The 19,985-nt window shown below is 37.5% G+C and overlaps 1 protein-coding gene across 7 annotated transcripts in view; it reads left to right on the top strand.

Moving 5' to 3' along the window:
- PDE4D (phosphodiesterase 4D) overlaps window positions 1-19,985 on the top strand; it is a 582,076-nt gene that overhangs the window by 447,037 nt on the left and 115,054 nt on the right. For all 7 annotated transcript variants that reach the window (XR_007373932.1, XR_007373933.1, XR_007373936.1 and 4 more), the window contains one exon: window positions 18,480-18,671. Coding sequence is in view for 2 of the 7 variants with exons in the window: in XM_048931459.1 (XP_048787416.1) it covers window positions 18,480-18,671 (192 nt within the window). In the remaining 5 variants the exon portion in view is untranslated. The remainder of the gene's footprint in view (window positions 1-18,479; window positions 18,672-19,985) is intronic.

Here is a 19,985-nt window from a genome sequence, read left to right as displayed (position 1 = left end):
GTGGCAGGGGGTTGGAAATTGATGATCTTTGGGGTCCCCTCCATCCCAAGCCATTTTATGACTCCATGAAAGTCAACCATATCCTGGGCTACATCAAAAGAAGTGTGGCCAGCAGATCAGGGAGGTGCTCCTGCCCCTCATAGAATCATAGAATGATAGATTCTATGGTCTTGGGCTGGAAGGGACCTCAAGGATCATCAAGCTCCAACCTTCCTGCCACAGGCAGAGCCACCAACCTCCACATTTAATACTAGACCACTAGACCATACTCTGCACTGGTGAGGCTTCACCTGGAGTACTGAATCCTGATGTGGAGTCCTCAGTACAGGAGAGACATGGACCTATTGGAGAACATGAAGAGAAGGGCCACAAAAATGATCCAAGGGATGAAACAGCACTCCTACAAGAACAGGCTGAGGGAACTGGGCTGTTCAGCCTGGAAAAGGCTGTGAGGTGACCTGAGAGTGGCCTTTCAGTATCTAAAAGGGAGCTACAGGAAAGAAGGGAACAGACTCTGTGGAGATAGGACAAGGCAAAATGTTTCAAGCTCAAAGAGGATAGATTTAGGTTAAATATAAGGAAAAAAATTTTTATGGTGAGGGTGGTGCGGCACTGGAACAGGTTGCTCAGTGATATGGTGGGTGCCCCTTCCCTGGAGACTTTCAAATTGAGGCTGGATCAGGCCCTGGGCAACCTGATCTAGTTGTGGGTGTCCCTGTTCATTGCAGGGGAGTTGGACTAGATGACCTTTAAAGGTCCTTTCCAACTCTAAGGATTCTAAGATTCTACAAAATAACTATAAAATAACTTTCATCTGGAGGACCATTCAGAAAATCTGGATTTTCATACCAACACAGATAGGTTCTCTGTGCTGTCCGTGGGGCCATCTTCCCAGTGGCTCGTTAGAGAACCTCACTTCCACACATGAAAATCTGTGAAAATCCATACTGTAAATCTTCCCCACATAATTTATAAATAAAATGCTTTGCAAGTTTCTCCAAGTTGCACTGGCAACTTTTTACAGAACAAAAAACATCTTTTTGTTTTGTTTATTTCTTCTTACTCTTGATTCATATGTGTATTTACTTCTCTTGTTTTGTATAAAGATGTTATGATAAGGCTTTTATCTGCTGAGGTTTCATGTAGATAGGAAAAAGGAAGTGCAGAGGAAGGATGCCTGATAGACTCAAATGCCATTTCCCATGTACAATATAGATCACATCCAATTCATCATTCTGAATTTGTTATGTCTGAAATTGCATTAAAAAAATGTTGGCAGATGTAGCCCTAGCTCACAGAAAGAAAAATTATGAATTAAATATGAGCATTTATAAGTCAAAAGGCATGCATTTGCTGTAAAAGTGTAAGACAACTGTCTAAGCTACCTCTGACATATTTGGTAACGGTAAAATTGAGCATATTCATTCATGAAAATTTACAATGAATGAAAATTCGAAGAAGCAAAAGAGCAACAGTAGTGTCAGTGTATCTGCTAGTGATATATCAGCAGATATTTTTCAGTAGTACCTGCCCCTTAAGTCTCTTTTTGTTGATATTCTAATGTACTTGTTTGCTTACCAAACAGAAACCTACACAGAGTTACCCTAAGAAGGTCAGTAATGGACAGAGTGAAAACCAACATGCATCCTGTCAATTCTACAGGAATTAAGACCTGTAAAGGATCATTGCTTATGCTGGAGAACCAAGATGCATTTTCCACCTACTTCCAGTGTAATGCGAGGTTGCTTGTAAGCATGTCCAGTAATGTGAAAGCAATTAAAAATGTACAAAGGACTGCTCCAGTTGAACGTGCTTTTGTAAAATGCAGCTTCAAAGCAGTTTGTAGCTAGGCAGTTAGTCTGAGAGGAGCATTTAGCAGATGTTGCTAAATGCTAAATGCTTCAAATGAGTTTCAAATTTTTTCACGTCCCCATCAGTTTTAAAATGGTGTGAATTCTGAAATTGAAATGTCCCACAATTATGTAATAATTTAATTTCCTACTTTTCTTATTATCTCTTAACCACCTGGAAGTCAAACCATTTGTACAATATACTTTGCTATCTCAAATAGTCTGTACTCAAGCAATTCCCGACTTCTTGTTTATTTGGGAACAAATCTTGGTTTAGATGGAAGAAACTGTATACTATATCTTCAGCTTATTTACAGCATCAAACAATTGGGCTATTGGGTTTGGATTTCCTTTGCTTCCTGCCCTACAGTCTGGCTCTTTTTCCTTTTTTTTCTAAATTCCTTTGGATTTATTTACCATTACTATACACTGTTTCACAACTCATTTTATTAGTGATTCTGAAAAAGTTGTTCTAGAAGTGATGATGCTTTTGCTGTAAAATGTGACTGAGAAGAGGAATTGTGTGCACGTCAGGAAGTACTGTGATTTCATGCTTTTCAGTCTGGAAAACAGTGGTGTTTCCCTGACTTCTTTTCTTAATTAATTCAGTAACATAGACCTATGAATCAGATAACGGGATAGTGGGCATGTGCCTTCTGTGTCACTAGGGAGAAAACTTTACGCTTAAATCACTTGGGCTGTTTTTTGGTCTGTAAGAGGCATAGTGATCATTTTGGCTGTTTTGTCCACTAATTAGTATTGTAAATCTACTTCTAAATTTGAATTCTATCCCTGTAATTTAACAAAGTTTTGTTTTTCTCATTTGAAATTTAGTATTTTTCTCTCAGCATCACAAGATACAAGAAAGCCTACAGTTTTAAGTATACTGAGAACTAATGTTTTGGCATTATTTCTCATTGTCAAGTGCCTGTTGTAGCAGCTACTGCACTAGATCAGAGGCATTCAGTGTCCAAAAAGTTCACCATAGTTACCTTCTCCCTTTCTTTATTATGTGCACATCCTGATTTGATACTTGTCTGTCATAAGTTGCTAGAAGTTTAAAACACAATTAAGTTTCACGGGAGAGAGAATTCAGTGGTTTGGAACCTGAGGATGATGAGGCTGTCTACTGGGCTGTTACCACAGACTATTAACAGGAAATCCATATGATATTCATCTTTTGTTTGTACTCACATGAAGAGGAAATCTGAGAAGAATCAAGGAGAAATACAGACAGACAACAACAACAACAAAATAAAGTATTCAAGTATTCAAGTGCAGATGTGCACAGCATGAAGGATCCTGTAAAAATCAGAATATTTTTGGAAGACATGATAAGAAAATGTATGGATCAAAGCCAATGGGACTACTGTTTCAAAACTTGCTGGTGATCAGTGTTAGGAAGTACAATCCCATCATTAATTGCTTGTATACAATTAAATCTAGGCTGTGTTTGTTCTGAAGAAAACTATTCAGTTACTCTTCTTTCAATGAGCCTAAAAAAGATGTGGCTGGATCAGCAGTATTGAACCTGTGCCCTTTCCAACCTAGTCCTCAGAAGTTTATTTTCTGATGCATCCTCTTGTAAATGCTGAATAAGCTGGCATATGTTTTGGTCTTTGGTTTAATGGTCTTCTTACTCATGAGTCACCTCAGTGCTGTCTGAATTCCCTACTACTACACAAAGATCTCTGCTTATCTATGTTTGTGTAGGACTCAAATGACGGTTTGTGTTTGATGCCTTTAAGCTCAGGACCTTTGAGAAAATGTAAAAAGAAGTGACTCAGCTGATACTGGCACAAGGACTGTTTTATGCTTAGTAACTCTGATTCGTGACTTAGTAACTGACATATATTTTCCATTATTTAGGGGCCAGAAATTTGAGCTGGAAAGATGCTAGGAAGTATTTTTTGGACCTCTGGTGGTAGAAGTGGTGACAGCTTTCATAAAATCTCAGTTAAAATTATTTACCTCTTATTACCTTGTTTCTTCTTTATTGATCTGCTTGTAACTCGCATGCTCACAGTTACATACATGCATATGAAGCCCTCCCAAATACAACTGACTTTCAGTTCTAGAGATCTAAGTTTCCATAAAGTTCCTGCTAGTGCTTATCAGCTGTTCCATCATTTGTCTTTGATTCATAGATAGTAATTACATTTGCATTTTTGGCAAGCAGAAAAATTGCAGCTGTGTAACAGTGTATTTTTCTTCTTATAATTTCCATTCTTGGAAAAAGCTGGAAATGTATAACTAAGAAAAGATGTTTTGTAAAGCCATCAAAACTTAAAGTCTTGTCCAACAGCTTCTCCACCTCAGAAATGCATTCTTTCCTGTGTCAGCATGATGGCCTTATGACTTATTTGCTGATATTCTGCATTTGCAACTGTCACAATTATTTATTTCAACAGTAAAACATAACTTCTTACATATGCTGTTGGTACCATTACAAGTTCCAGATGGGTGGGAAGCATGTGTTTTTATTTTCTAGATGACCAAAAATCAATTAATGTCTTAACCAGTCATTGTTTTCTTACTTGTTTGCTGATACAAGAAATGGGAGGTCCAATATGATTCCTCTAACTGAAGGGAAAACATTGTAACCCTTGTATCATTAAGATGACCAGCTGCAAACCACCTGGTCATTTCAAATACTAACCATGGTAATACTTGGGTGTTTGCTTCAAAATTAGAAATTATTTTAATTTAAACATTCCCTGGAAAAGAATGGCAAAATGGAGGAAAAGTTATTTTCCAGATCAAAATTCCTTGGAAGAAACTGTTGAAATGTAATAGTGAAACAAAAAGTGTTAATGAAAAGTGCCATGCATTTTCTAACTGCAGAAGAAAAACTAAATGCTGTCAGGTCTTAGAATATGCTTTTTGTCATTCCTTTATGAAAGTATTTGTAGACAGAGTTTTATTTGACAGAGATACAGATGAGCCAGAAAAGATGAGTTTGCTGGATATGGATCCTCTGTTAGATTTCATTTCCCTTCTGCACACACATATCCAGTCCATTCCACCTTTTCCTGCTGCTGTATATTCTGTACCATGCTGTGTTTAACTATAATAGGCTTGGTAAACAATGACTTTCAGAGCAGAATTCTTTGACATTGCTGTATTGTCTCAGTGCAGCTCAGGAACAGTGTCTAGTTTCACCTTAACTATTAGTTTCCTTAATGTTCAATTAGCCTCAGATACAGCATTCATTGAAGCAAAAGAAGAGGCTCCATTTCTTGAAGTTTAGCTTTACAGAGTCAGCTCTTGTGCACTGCTATTTATTGCAGCTGGTTGGAAAAAAAATTAAATCCAGCTTTGCATAACGGATGGAATATAGAGACAGTGGAAAACAATACTGTGTAAAACAATAGTTCACGAAGATTACACAGTGACAGATATTCCCACTACTTTTATTTCTTTGTTCTCAGGTATCAAAGAATTGCATGAATGCTACTATTGAAAGTACAAGCAACTCTGTACATTAAAACATTTCATCAGGATTTTGTTTTGCTTTAATCAAGATCTTTGACTCAAGCATTCTTGTAGTAGTTCTCTAAAACTGTACAAAGCCATGAACATTCTGTAAAGATATGCCTGTGTTTCTAAACTGCAGTCATATTTTTATGCTTAAGTTTATTAGTGCAAAATACACTGGCATTTCACTCGTGCTACTTCGTTCACACGAGGCCTGATAGAAACAATGTTGGTCTGTATTGTCTTCACTTTCAGCATACAGAGGGAAAAAAAAAGTCAAAGAATATATTGTACCTGCCTTTTTTTAATTGTCTGTCGTTTTAATAGACCATGTTTCTCATGGAAAGGCGGGTTCTAGTGTGTCAGCAGAGAGCCACGTCTGGAAGGAAGAAACGAAACAAAACAAAACAAAAATGTAGGAGAGGAAAATATGTATGTCAAGATTTCATTAAGACAGAACTGACAGATTCCCAGGAGGAGGTGCTTGCTGAGGTGCTGGCACGTGGCTGTGCAGCAGGCTATGCCAAGCACAGATTTGGCCACTGTCAGGTTGATCTCCTTTAGACCTCAGTAATACTTAATCTGCTGCAATAATTACTACTGTTGTTGTTGTTTTAATTCCATCATTCCTCTGGGGAAAAAAAGATTATCTCACCTGAAATTTCATAATAATCTCACAGAAGTGTAGCATATCAAGGCTTTCCTTCACATTCTTCCTGTTCTTTCAAATATTTCCTGTGAGAAAAGCAGCAATACTCATATATTTCTGCTCCAAATCAACTTTTTATAGCTTCTTAAAAAGCAGAGTTTCTGATATTCCCATTGCCCTGCTACTCCCAGTAGAACTAATTTTAGTCCTTACAAAATTTATTTTTTGCTACCAGATCTCAGCACTTCAAAAAGTATCCATTTCGCAGGTAGGGAAATGGAAGCACAGAAGGGGATAAAGTGATTCACTCAGGATGACTCATCCAGCGCCAGAACTGTTTTGTGTATCCTATTATCTTCCTTCAGTCCTGCAAAAGAAAAGAATGAACAAAGAATTTCCTGGTAGCTTATAGAGGAAAACAGCAGTGTCTCTCTCTCCCTCAGATGCCTGGAGGGCTCTGCATCTGTTTAAAGTTTCTCCTTAAGAACTGAAGACTTTGTAAATTCTGCTCCAGAATCACAGTTGTTGTGACTGATTGTGCATGTATGATTGTGTCCGCTGTGGAGGGTACAGCACCATATGCATGATGGGTTCATCAGGGCTCTGGGCATGTAAATCAAGTTTAGCTGAAAGGCACTGCTTGAAAGGCATTTTTTATTTGGCAAAATTGTTGATTATTCTGGGAACAGGGTAAAATAATTGGCATGCAGTAAAGTATAGCTGGAAATGCAGCTTTTTCCTAAAGAAGCAATGTTATGCTCTCATGTTTTCAGTTTTAACCACTGGGGCATTGAGCTGACATTTCTCCTTCTCTGGCTGCTAGGTTGCACTTTGTAATGTTTCCAGAGTAATATGATCACCTCCTTGGCACCAGCAATTATGGCATGCCCTGTCCCAACCTTAGTAATGATGTCGATATCAAGAAAATAGGCTCTTGAAATCTAGTTGCCAAGCAGATTTTTGCTCGAAGTGAAATTAATCATTCAGAATTTTTCCTGAAAGACTGAAGTAACTTAACGCAAAAGATGCTCCTGATTTACTTAGTTTTTATTTTCTGTTCGTGAATGGATGGAATTTTAATCACTTTATCCCAAAACATTCTGTAGTTTAATCATTATGATTTGATGAAATTTAGTAATGCTTTTGACACACAGCCGTTTGGTGCTAGGGGGAAGGCTTCAGTCACATGTTGGGTGAGGAAAGGCAACATGCTTTTCCTGACAGAGAATGGCAGCAGCAGAAGCAGTTCCAGCAGGGAAGATGGTTGATGGATGAGCACATCAGAAAGCAATCAGTCTGCTCCCCTCCCAGATTCTTAATGTGAACTGGAGCACAGAGTTCAGTCTCTGAAATTGGCTTGTGTTTACAGATAACTTTGTAATTGATGGGAAAAGCCTGAATTGTCTTTGAATGTAGTCATAGTTCTACAGATAAATATTTCTGTATATAGTGGGCTGATTTGTAAATTTTAGATAGACATTGCTTTCTGGGGAAGAATGCTATATTTTATTTTGCAATGTAAAATGATTTTTTAACAGCTTAACATCACTCACATTTATTAAAAAGTGAGGATTTTCAGTTCCTGTTTCAATCCACTACATCAAATCTGCTCCCAGGCGGTGTAATACTAGAAAAAAATGCCTTATTTCATGTAGAGCCTGTAAGCAGATATCTTTGTTACCACATTCCTCAAAAGAGGGACTTTTTTCCTTAGCGAGATGTACTAAGCTGTGCATGTGGCATCAGGAAGACTAGCAGCTAGTGCTTTGTTTAATCTTGCTCCAAGTTAATTTGGGAATTGTTCTTCAGAATTTGTAGGCTTCTGCTCATCTAGGTATTTTAGCAAATTAGAGTTGCTTAACATGTAGTAATTTTACACCTCATAACATGTTTATATTTTGTTAACAGCTAACGCATTCTGTTATTAGCATTTGCTTTTTGGTTCCAACAATCATGTGCATAGTAGGGATCTCACAGTAAGTAAAATTTTACTGACAGTATAGTAGCAGGATAGGTTTAAGTGGCAACATATTATAATGCTAGTTAATCATAAAGAGATTATGGATGAGATGTTCTGATGATCTTGAAATCTGTAAAAGATAAGATCATTCAAACATGTCTTGTAACCAAAATGTTTTATACATTCATCTAAGTACTAGCCTTTAGAAATCAAATCTGCAGCACTGCATTTAAAGTCTGAATGCTTTGGTAGTCCAATAGAATAGCTTCTGATAATCTACAGGAAGCTGGAGAAGAAAATTTGAGAAAAACAATGGCAAAATCAAGAGTGTAAAGATTAACCACATGAGGAAGCATATCTCTAACTGCACAGGTATGAACACAGTAGGTTCATATGCAGTTCATTACGGTCAAAAATCAAGTAAAAGAGAAGGAAATATCAATATTAGAATTGTTTTAGGAACCTTTGTTTAGTTGTGTTGAGCATAAGTATGCTGATGAAAACTTAAATTTTAAACTTTCATTGTAGTTTTACTTGTCTGAGTGCACAGAATGAATGTAGTTCAATCACAGAATTGTTTGAGTTGGAAGAAATTTCAAAGGTCATCTAATCCAACTCCCCTGCAGTAAATAGAGCCACCCACTGCTAGATCAAGTTGCTCAGAGATGTCCAACCTGACTTTGAATCTCTCCAAGGATGGAGTATCCACCACCTCCCTTGGCAACCTGTTCCAGCACTTCACCACCCTTATTGCAAAAAAATTCCAGTCAGTTTGAAACCATTTCCCCTTGTACTATTGCAACAGATCCTGCTAAAGAGCCTGTCCCCTTTCTTAAACCCCCCCACTGGATACTGAAAGGCCACTATCAGGTCTCCCTAGAACCTTCTCTTCTCCAGGCTGAATAGCCCCATCTCTCTCAGCCTGTCCTTGTAGAAGAGGTGTTCCATCCCTTGAATCATTGTTGTGATCCTCCTCTGGACACACTCCAACAGGTCCATTTTTTTTCTCTCTTGTACTGAGAGCTCCACATCTGGGCGCAGTACTCCAGGTGAGGTCACTCCAACACAGAGTAGAGGGGCAGGATCACTTCTCTCTCTCCTTGCTGGCCATGCTTCTTTAGATGCAGCCCAGGATCCAGTTGGCTTTCTGGGCTGTGAGGACACATTGCTGGCTCACATACTGCTTCCTATCCACTAGTACCCCCAGGTCTTTTTTGGTAGTGCTGTGCTGTCATTTTCTCCATCAGCTTATATTGGTAGTGAGGGTTTCTGTGACCCAGGTGCAAGACCTTGCATTTAGATTTGTTGAACCTCATGAGGTTCACCTGGGCCCACTGCTAGAGCTGTCTAGGTCTCTCTGGATGGCATACTGTCCCTCAGGTGTGTCAACATCAACACACATCTTGGTGTCACCCACAAACCTGCTGAGGGTGCATTCGATCCCACTTCTTATGTCACTGATGAAGATATTGCAGACCACTGGTCCCAGTACTGACCCCTGAGAGACATCACTTATCCCTGATCTGTATCCGGACATTGAGCCATTGATCACCACTTTCTGAGTTTCGTCTTACAACCAGTTCCTTATCCTTTGAGCAGTCCACACATCAAATCCATATCGTTCCAATGTGGAGAGAAGGATGTGATGAGGGACGATGTCAAAGGCCTTGCTGAAGTCCAGACAGGTGGTATCAGTGGTTCTTCTCTTGTCCATTAAGGCAATCAAAGAAGGCCACTATGTGGGTAAGGCAGGATCTGCCTTTGGTGGAGCCAGGCTGGTTACTCCATATCAGCTCCTTCTGTTCCATGTGCTTTAGCATAGCTTCCCAGAGGATCTGCACCATGATCTTCCCCTGCACAGAGGTGCGCCTAGTAATGAAGGTGGACCTCTTAAGTAAAGATATTTATTAGGCATTACAATAACCTAATACATGATAAAAATAAGATAATAAAAATCAAGAAAAAAATTACCAAAAATGAGATGTTATTGTAAATTATAATTTGTTTTGGACTAGAGAACTAGTGATGTGAATTATTTTTCTGGATTCTTAGGTGATTTTACTCACGGTCTATCATCAGTATCTGAAGGCCTAATAATATACAGTATGAGCACATACACTCAAGATATGCCTTGGCATCCTTCCACCTCAATCTCCTGACCTTTTTGTTTCCTTTAAAGGTTGCTTGTATGTGGCAGAACTGCAGCTAGGATTTCAGAGCCCAAATCGTGAAGCAGACCTTGATAGCTGTAGGAGTGTAGGGATTTGGCAACAATTAATAATTTAATATATTTGTCAAACTAAATAAAGTGTACAAAAACAGACAAACAAAAGAAGCCCATCCCACAAATTACCAGTATAAATTACCAGTATGTAGAGAAGGGAAGTAAAAAGGCATCCAATGAATCAATTAAAAAAAAAAACTATAAATTTAAAACTCAGAAACACTTAATACCTTCTGTTTTTAAGCTTTAAGAAATCTATGCTATGATTTAAGTGGCAATTGCTGCTAATGTATTCAGACAAGAGTTCTTGTACAGGTAGAATTCATATTTAATTTATTGCCAACATTATTTTATTGCAAATAGAGGAAGATTGCTGCTTGTCAAGTAAAATGATACCTCCTTTTCATAGAGCTTCCATTGGAATGTAGAGCAACACATTGCTAACCCTAAAAAGACAACTGCAGCTTTTCTTATCTTGTCCATTACTGTCTACTCTTCTCGTATTCACTTGTTTATGAGTGCACATCACAATGGTAAAAAAAAACAACCCACATCTTATCTTCTGTGTTCCAGGCGCAGTTCTTGTATACATATATGCAAGAGTGAGGAACAGCTAGTTTCTCCTGTCAGCTTCTGACTAGAGTACTCTTTTCCAAAGATTTCTGACACTAAGCACAGGGCAGATGTAACCGTATCTTCTGTAACCACACTGAGTGTTTGTTGTTCTTGAGGCTATATACGAAGGCTTCATGGAATTGTTTTCAGGAATCTCCCCGACCCATGGCAGTGTTAGGCCTGGGGAAATATCTGATTCCTGTATTCTGTATGCTTTCAGCAATACTGCAGGATATTGATTTAAATATTTTATTTCTGAGGAATTGCCTCTTCTTTTTAATGTGCTTGCTTCATCACACAATTAACTGAGAAAGAACAGAAAAACAATTTGGCTGTTTCTGATAATGACATCCAACTGAATTCACTGAAAGAGGGAGCTGAATTCTTTCAGTGAATTGGATTTTCCTTCTGTGGCAATCCGTTTCTGATGTTACATTCATGTTATATTACAGGTTTCCTGAAAGAAGGGCTTTCCACTAATATCTTAGGGGAGCTACATGTTAGGATTAGTCAATAAGCTTGATGGTTGGTTACATGTTTTATAAATTGAAATTAGAAATTTATGAATTATAAATTAGAAATTTTATAAATGTTCTGAAATGCTCTGAGGTTTGATTCCAATGCACTTAAAATAAAGGAATATTAATACCAATGGAATTTACTAATCCACAATGGGATTACTAGATAGAAAAATCACACAAAGCAACTTAAAGTTTAGAAACCCTACAGAGATTCCCAGATGTCTTTGAAAATAAGTTTGCATATTGTTTCTCCCACATTTTTTTTATTTTGCATTCTTGTTATGCTGCGATAAGCCAAATATTTCAGCTTCAAAGAGGCATCAAAACATCAAATCTGTGTAACAGTATCTGGAACCTGTGATTCATTTCTGTATGTTACATTAATACAAATGTTGATTTGCAAGGACCAAGTGCAGAGAATAAAGAATGCGAAGTAAAGGGTGATCATCTTTGAGGAAAGAATAAAAAAAATAATAAAAAACGAGTCCTAAAATAAATAATTTTAAAATAAATAAAATATTACATAAAAATAAAATTATATAAAATTATATAAAATAAATATTTAAAATAAATAATTTAAAAAATAAAAACGAGTCCTAGTACTAGGGAGTAGAAACAAATGAATTTAAGAACTTCAGCAAAGGCTCTGCAGGCTTTTTGTGTGCCAAATACTCAGAACTGATGTTTCATTCAGAATTGCAAGGATGAGAAATACACCTTGAATTCAGTATCATGACACTGTTCAAAGCAAAATCCCCCAAAAGAAAGAACAGATATCACAGGAAGCTCCTTGCTTGGAAACTTCATATCAAATCATGCAGCAGTTTGTTTTGAGAGGCTGGCTACATTTCCTAATCCTCTTGCTTGAAAAACTTGAGACGTGTTTTCTATTTGTCCATTCTTTGGACTTTTAATACTAGCTTTAAGCCTTTCTCCTCTCTGAATTTAATGTCCTAAACAGGTACGCTGAGAGCAAAAGCCAAGTTACACTGCTGAAAGGAAATTTTATGAAACAGCATATTTTCTTCTTTTGCCTGTAGTTTTGATGCTGGAAAATCTATCCACAGCGTATCTAAAAATGGAGTTAATCATAGAGCTCACTCGCTGAATAGTTTAACTGGAAACCCAAAGCCACAAGTGGGCAGTTGGTTTGAATTCTCAAATGTACAATGGTAAAATAAAATTCAGATGTAGGTCATACATTCCTTTTATTATCATTTGCTTACAACTCACTGAACATACAAACAAGCAACAATGGTAACAGGTTTTGTTAACTTTGATACAGGGAAAATAAAAATACCAGTTACATCATATATATAAAGGATTTTTTTCTCCAAATTTGGAATGATGACACGATAGTTCTTCTTGACTGTCAGTATAAATATTTCTCTTTCTCTTCTTCCCCTTCCCCCCCCCATTTCCTTCAAGTCTCTAGTTTTTGTTAGATGTGGAGGAGGAGACGGAAAAGAAAGTAGGAAGAGAAAACCAGATATGGTCTGTCTTGCATCACTGCATAGACACTGTCAGTCAGGAAACATTTTGAAAGGTCTTAGAGAGGGAATTAATGTAAGAAATACAATATAAGAAATAAGAAATGGACTTCAGGCCTGCAACTCAATTATGTAAATACATTGATTTGTTTTTGCCTAGCTTTTTTGCTTTTCTTTTTCTGATGCTGAAATCTTCACAATACATAATAATTAATATACAGAAGGCCTAAGAACACAGCCTACCTGTCATATCCCTTCTTACAGCCTTGCCCTACCCTGGACTTTCATACTGAACTATGAGAAATGGGTGCTTGTGGCCTTTGTCTATGGCCATTTCCTGAGAGAGCCATCCAGGTGAGATGCCCACCTGGCATCTATGCCAAGTTTTCTCAGCTCAGGCATTCCAAGGGGCAAACTGGGATTCTGCATTTGAGTGGATCATCTGATCTTTCCATTACTCTACTGTCTACTGGCTGTCTCCTCTATGTGTGAGCCCTGGCCTGGGGCACAAGCTGTAAATAACTTGCTCTTTTCTTGGAGATGTAAATGAAGTTTTATTACTTTGGTTTTGCTCTAAAGGAGGCCATACCCAAAGGAGGTTGCTGCAGGGGATAGCTTCAGTGAATTACTGCTTTTAAGGAAAATACACCCATTCAGTCTGATGGGATTATTGCTTCCAAGTGGAAATACTGGACAGGATAGGAATTCTAGACATTGAGATGAGTATATAGATAACTGGGCAGGTAAAAGGTTGGAAAGATTGCTTAGCACTAGGACAAAGGGGTCCCATAACAGGAGACAAATTCAACTTGTTCAGGTCTTGCTTCATCCTATAATGTTAAAGATGGCCTTAAAAGATAAGGTGTCCCTGTAGGATCAGCTAATTTCTCTTCCTCCCCATAGCTTCCAAGGCAGGAGAGGCTGAATGTACTAAGAATATCTCACTTACTAGGGGAACAGCAGGAATTCAACTGATACTCATACAAGTCTACTAAATACTTAATTTCTTAAAAAGTGGAGTTTTTATTTTACTATTGCTAACTTCTCTACAAAAACAAACAAAAGAGAAGTCAAAAAGTAAAAAAGTTGCTAAGCTCTCAGTAGTAGGTAAGAGCAATATTAAGATTTTCTTTTCATCCTTTTCATCCATCTTGTACATATTCAATATGATGCTATTACTCCTTATGTAACGGTGAATAAAATTTTGTATGTAAGTTTTCTCCTTCCTTCATTTTAGCAACTTGCAGGGACTAGCAGAGAAGTTACTCAAGAATTTGGAAGAAAGTCTGTGGAGGGATTCTTTGAGGGATTCCTCACAGTGTGAGGAAGTTGTGCAGTTGCTCACACTGAAGCAGTGCTTCTGAGATATATGATCTTGAACCTGTCCACAGATTCCCAGTATGTCTGAAGCAAATCATCAGTCATCAATCTCCCCGAAGATAGCTTGTGATGTTAGCACTTCTTGTCCTATTAGGAGCATGGGAAGTCAGCCATGAAAGTTTACAAGTCGCTGAAGAGAGTTCATCACCTTTATCCCCTTCTCTCTACAGAACCTGGACAATATGTGGTGGGAAAGATGTGCAAACACAGTGAATAGCCAAAAAAGGAAAAAAGACTGATCTTCCATTTAATGCCACGTTTGCTGTCACTGAACACTGGATAAGACGGGCTTTTGAGTATTCAGTAACGTCATAACAGATTTAGTCAAAATGCGCATGTGGAACTTGCTGAGTTAGCACTGTTTTTAGTAGCTTTTACATCTCTGCAGTTACAGAGCAGGAAAGCTCTTTGAACACAGAAATTCCTGTGAGGGTTCTGTGCTAGATGCTCCTGTCAGAAAACTGCAGCTCAGCTTTACATAAGTCATGCGGAGTGCCTGGCGCTGTCTGCAGATCCATGATATCTTTAAATGGGCATATTATGGGTTGGTGAAAAGATAGCAAAACAGTTCTAGGACCCTCGTTAGCAACTTCCATGCTCCTTCCTTTTTTAAGAGCCTCTTCTACCAAAAAGTGCAAGGAGGCGGAGGATAACTAACAAAAGAAAAACGTTTGGTTTATCACTGGTTGTTTTTTCATTCACAACATATTCTCACTGCAGTTTAAAATTTTACAGGAACGGAAAAATAAATATGAAGCAACCACATTCAACTTTCTGCAATTTCTGCCCAGGCAAACTAGACAGTCTGTCCCATTCTGTATCTTAGTCTTTTTTTAAATCTTTTTTTAGGTGCATATAGAAAGAAAACAACTCGTTCTCAAAGTCTTGAGTTCCCCATTCTGATTCTCTCTTAACTTGATGCAAGTGTCTCCATTTCTTGCAAAAGAGACTCAAGATTCAGAGAAGGGAACATTTTATTTTCAACTTACTAAAGCATTTTTCATTTAGATTTCTATAACCTTTTATGTCCAAAAGTGCTAGCACACCTCAGTAAGTTAAAGACACTTAACTACAGTAACATTTTGGAAACTTTTTATACAGACACATTTTTGCCACACCAGTGCTATATTCACATTCATTCTTTTGCTGTAGCATGGAATGTTTCTTTTCATTATAGGTATTTACGTAAAAGATATCTTCGTTGAGCCAGATCCTAGCTAATATATCTGGATCCATTTCTTTACTTTTGACACCCATCTAGTGGACACAATAGAGTATCACAAAATTCCTACCACAACAGCTATGTGCACATCTTGCATATGCAGTTAGCTGGTGGGGCAAGCAGTGGGGCCTTTCAATGCCAACTAACTCTGATTTTATAGAACTGACTTCTCATCTTTTTATGGTCAATATTTAATAACCTGACAGTGAAGTCATTCATGGAAGCTTGGCCTTAGTTTTTGACTGGAAAAAAATAAAATTAATAAGGGAATATTCATATTGTGTCACAAAAGGTGGATGAAAACCAAATCTGCAAATAAAACTGCATGTTACTATAATCCAGTGAAATCCAACTACTTATGTGTTTGAATAATTAAGTCCACCATGAAGAAAATTAATTTAATAGACATTCCTTTTTTTAGCATTTTCCTGCTGAGTCAGAGTTATGTTTATCTTCATTTATACCACCCTAAAGCTTTTATTTCAGGTTTTCTACAAGCTATATATATGTATATTTGAAATAATATTGTCTTTCAGAAATTAGTCTTGCTAAGCACAGTAGTAAATAACCACCTTCTTTTTTATATAAAACTGCATGCAATGTCTACCATTTTGTCCTTAGCAGAAAAAAATATGCATACAGTTTTTGTTTAGGAGTTTGTGTTTCTTTGCATCTGTTTGAAGAAAATAATGTTATTATTTTGGCAATTAAGTAAGTGTCATGATTTTGAGTTCTTAAATGTTCCAAAACCTTAACTGGCACTGTATTTTTTTCTGCTCTTGAAATACTCAGGAAATCAAAAGAAATCAGTATCTTTATCGATGTCTTTATCAGTATCTATCAATGTTAGTATTACTAGTGAGTAGTGTAGTCAGACTAGTGGTAATGGTAATATGGACATTAATGTATGGTCATATAAGCTGCAAGGATATCTTATTTCTTTTTGTTATTTTATTTTTTATTTCTTTTTGTTACTGTTTCACCATTCATACTATCTTGTACATTCATCTTATCTAACAACAGTCACAGTAGTATTCATACTGACTTGCCCTTTGAAATATTTTTTTCACTTTTTCGGGGGGGGGGTGGGAGGGGGCAGATCTCACAGTGATCAAAAGCAGGGAAAATGAAACAAAGAAAGGAGCTTTGCTTTGTCCAGAATCATTCAGCAAAGTGGTGGCAGAACTCTCATTCACTGTCATGCAGATTATGGTTTTTTTTTTTAGTTTGAAATCAATAATGTTATGTAATGAGAGTGTATTAGAAGACACAGAAGTACTCTGACATAATTAAAAGAATTTCCCAAATTTGGGAAAACGTATATGTCTTAGTATTAACTGCTAGTGAATTGTTTTGGAAACATCTGTTGAAGTTGATTTGTTTAATAATCTGTATTTATAACCTGTATTGGTCTATTAGAGTTTTTTTTTATGCCTGATTTATTATACACTTTGATTACTTTGCTACCTGAAAAGTACCTGTTTAATGCCTGTTAGTAGCTCTTTCTTAATAACTTTTTTGAACAAAAATAAAATTGCTTTCTGAGGCAATATATAGGCAGTGTAGATTTATTTGATTAGTTAATTCAGCATGCAAAAAGGCTGGAGGAGTTCTGTCACTTCAGTGAAATATTACCACTGCTGACAAGGCAGCCTCAGGTCAGTGGTAGATAACAGCAAGAAGCAAGCTAGTGCAGAGAGTAGCTTGTACCTGCTGTGACATGTGCCAGGCTGAAGTCTAATCAAGAGCTGATACGTACCAACTATTTTCTCTTCAACTGCCCTTAGACATGATTGAAAACAGTGGGTTATCCTTCATGTGAACATTCTTTTCAAAAAATCTATTTTTAGAATTGTTTGTTAGATTCTAAAGCTTACTGACACTTAAAAAGTTATGTGGTAGGTCCTTTTGTTCATGAATCATTCCTGTGTGCTTTAATAGCATTACTTGAGTTCCTGTTACTATGCTTAGTATTTGTAAACCAAGGTCATACACACCTTTTCTCACATGCTTTAGAACTAAAATTTATCTTCAGTTTTAGAGATGCAATCAAGAGAAACAGATGTCCTTCTACTTCTGGCCTATTGGAATGTGCTCCAACACATTCCAATATGTCTGCTTAACATATGCAGACAAAATGTTGCTAATCAGTCATTCATGACTTCCAAGAGTCCATACTGCAACAACATGAAATCTAGAAACTAAGCTACATAATCCAAAAAGACTCTTGTCTGGTACCAAATACAGCTATCACACTGCTAAACAGCACGGGTTGCCATGAATGCGTCACCCAGCGCTGCTTACCCTGCTCTGGTTTCTAATTAATTGAGTCCCATTCATGGTCTTTGTACTGATTTTCAGAGCCCTTTGTGGAGCTGTCTCTGTCTTTTTTTTTTTGTGTCTCTCATGACAGCAGTGCTCTTTCGGAACTACCAAACAATAACTAGAAGTACTAGATTGAAACTGCAGAGTTCAAAGGTGTAAGACAAGAATGGCCGCAGTAGTCATTCTGTTTGGCAGTGATCACAGAGCTCATTCATTCATTCCAATTTCAAAATACTATCTCCCTCTAGTGCGTGCAAATGCACATTATTCATGCTTGATTTATTGAGAAGAGACAAAATACATTCTTGAAGTACTTGAGTAGTAATGAAGTATGAGGAATGGGTACTCCATAACAAAAAGAACACCTGCCTCACTCCACTAGGAATTGGAGTAATGAGGGTCAACCTCAGGAGAGATGGGGCCTTAAGAAGAGAACTGTGTCATGTTCCTGATGCAGAGCTCACAAGTAATCAGCATACAGAGAAGCACATAGGTTCCTGTATTCCTAATAGCGGTTTGTTTTTTTCCACTACGAAGTTTAGTTTCCTTCAGATTTATTTTTTGGTTATCAGCCATTGTACCAGACATTGTACATTGTATTTCTTATGTACCTTGTTTTTGCATTAGCAGTGAAATTGACCAGATCATGATTTCTCCAATTAATGAGAAGAAAATCTGCCTAATGATAAATTTGCCAGGAGAGTGTTCATTACTTTCAAAACTCTTATGCCTATGGCACAAATCTTTTTTTCCTTTCTTTTCACAGTTTCGATGTGGACAATGGTACGTCATCGGGACGAAGTCCCTTGGATCCCATGACGAGCCCTGGATCAGGGCTAATTCTTCAGGCAAATTTTGTCCACAGTCAACGTAGGGAGTCTTTCCTTTACCGGTCAGACAGTGACTATGATCTTTCTCCGAAGTCTATGTCGAGGAACTCCTCTATTGCCAGTGATATGTAAGTACATTATGAAATTCTTTTAGCATATGTTTTGGCTTATAATTGTGTTAACATATTTCCAGCCACAAGAAATGTTTAAAATTCAAAGAGAATAATCAGTTGTGTTACTGATGTCATGGATATTTAGATAATTATTTCATTATTTATGCTTTATTTGTTTCTGCAGTATTTTGAAAGCTTATCTTGAAAATGTACTTGATGTGCTTATGCACTGTACTAACTTTGACAGAATACTGAAGGAAACCAGTACTGATTTTCACAACACTAAAGAGAACTGTGATATCTTGGTTATTAAGATTTTTTCAACTCAAGCTATACAAACTCTATTTCTGCTTCAAAAAATTCTTTTTTTTTTTTCTTTTTTTTTTTCCCCCCATTTATTTAGAGTAGGTATTTGTAAGTTTTTAGATATAAGATTTACTACTTGTCATAGAGTCACAGAATGGTTTGGGTTGGCAAGGGCCTACAAACCATTCCAGCCCGCTCCATGGGCAGGAACACCTTCCACTAGACCAGGTTGCCCAGGATCCCATCCAGCCTATTCTTGAAAACCTGCAGGGATGAGCATGCACAACTTTTCTGACAACTTGTTCCAGCACCTCACAGCTCTCGTAGTGAAAAAAATTTCTTCCTTTTAACTAATCTATATCTACCCTCTTTTAGTTTAAAACTATTACCCTTTCTCTTATCAACTACAATACTTGATAAAGAGTCCCTCCTCATCTTTCCTGTAGGCTCCCTTTAAATACTGAAAGATCACAACAACATCTACCCCGACCTTTCTCTTCTTCACCCTCAGTTCCCTCAGCCTGTCTTCAAAGGGGTGGTGCTTCAGCTCTCTGATCATCTTTTGTGGCACTCTTCTGGAAACATTATTAATGTGTTCCATGTCTCCCTTCTGCTGGAGAACCCAGAGCTGAGTGCAGTATTCCAGATGGAGTTTCATGAGCATGGACTTAGGAGAGAAGATCACTCCCCTTTACCAGCTAGCTAGATTTCTTTTACGATAGAATAGGATAGAATTACAGAATATATTCTGAGTTAGAGGGAATTCACAAGGATCATTAAGTCCAACTTGTTGCTCCACACAGGACCATCCAAAAATTCAAATCATATTAATAAAAACAGAATGTCCTGAGTTAGGTGGGGCATCAACCACCTTGCTAGGAAGCCTAATCCATTATTTGACCAACTTCACAGTATAAAAATTTTCCCAGTGCCCAGTCTAAAACTCCTCCAGCAACTTTGTGCATCATGCCATCAGTGCCCAGCAGCAGAGCTCGGCACCTCCCTCTGCTTCCCCTCCTCAGG

The sequence above is a fragment of the Lagopus muta genome, chromosome Z, assembly GCF_023343835.1.
Source record: "Lagopus muta isolate bLagMut1 chromosome Z, bLagMut1 primary, whole genome shotgun sequence".
Lineage (NCBI taxonomy): Eukaryota > Metazoa > Chordata > Aves > Galliformes > Phasianidae > Lagopus > Lagopus muta.
This window is presented reverse-complemented; position numbering and strand designations above follow the sequence as displayed.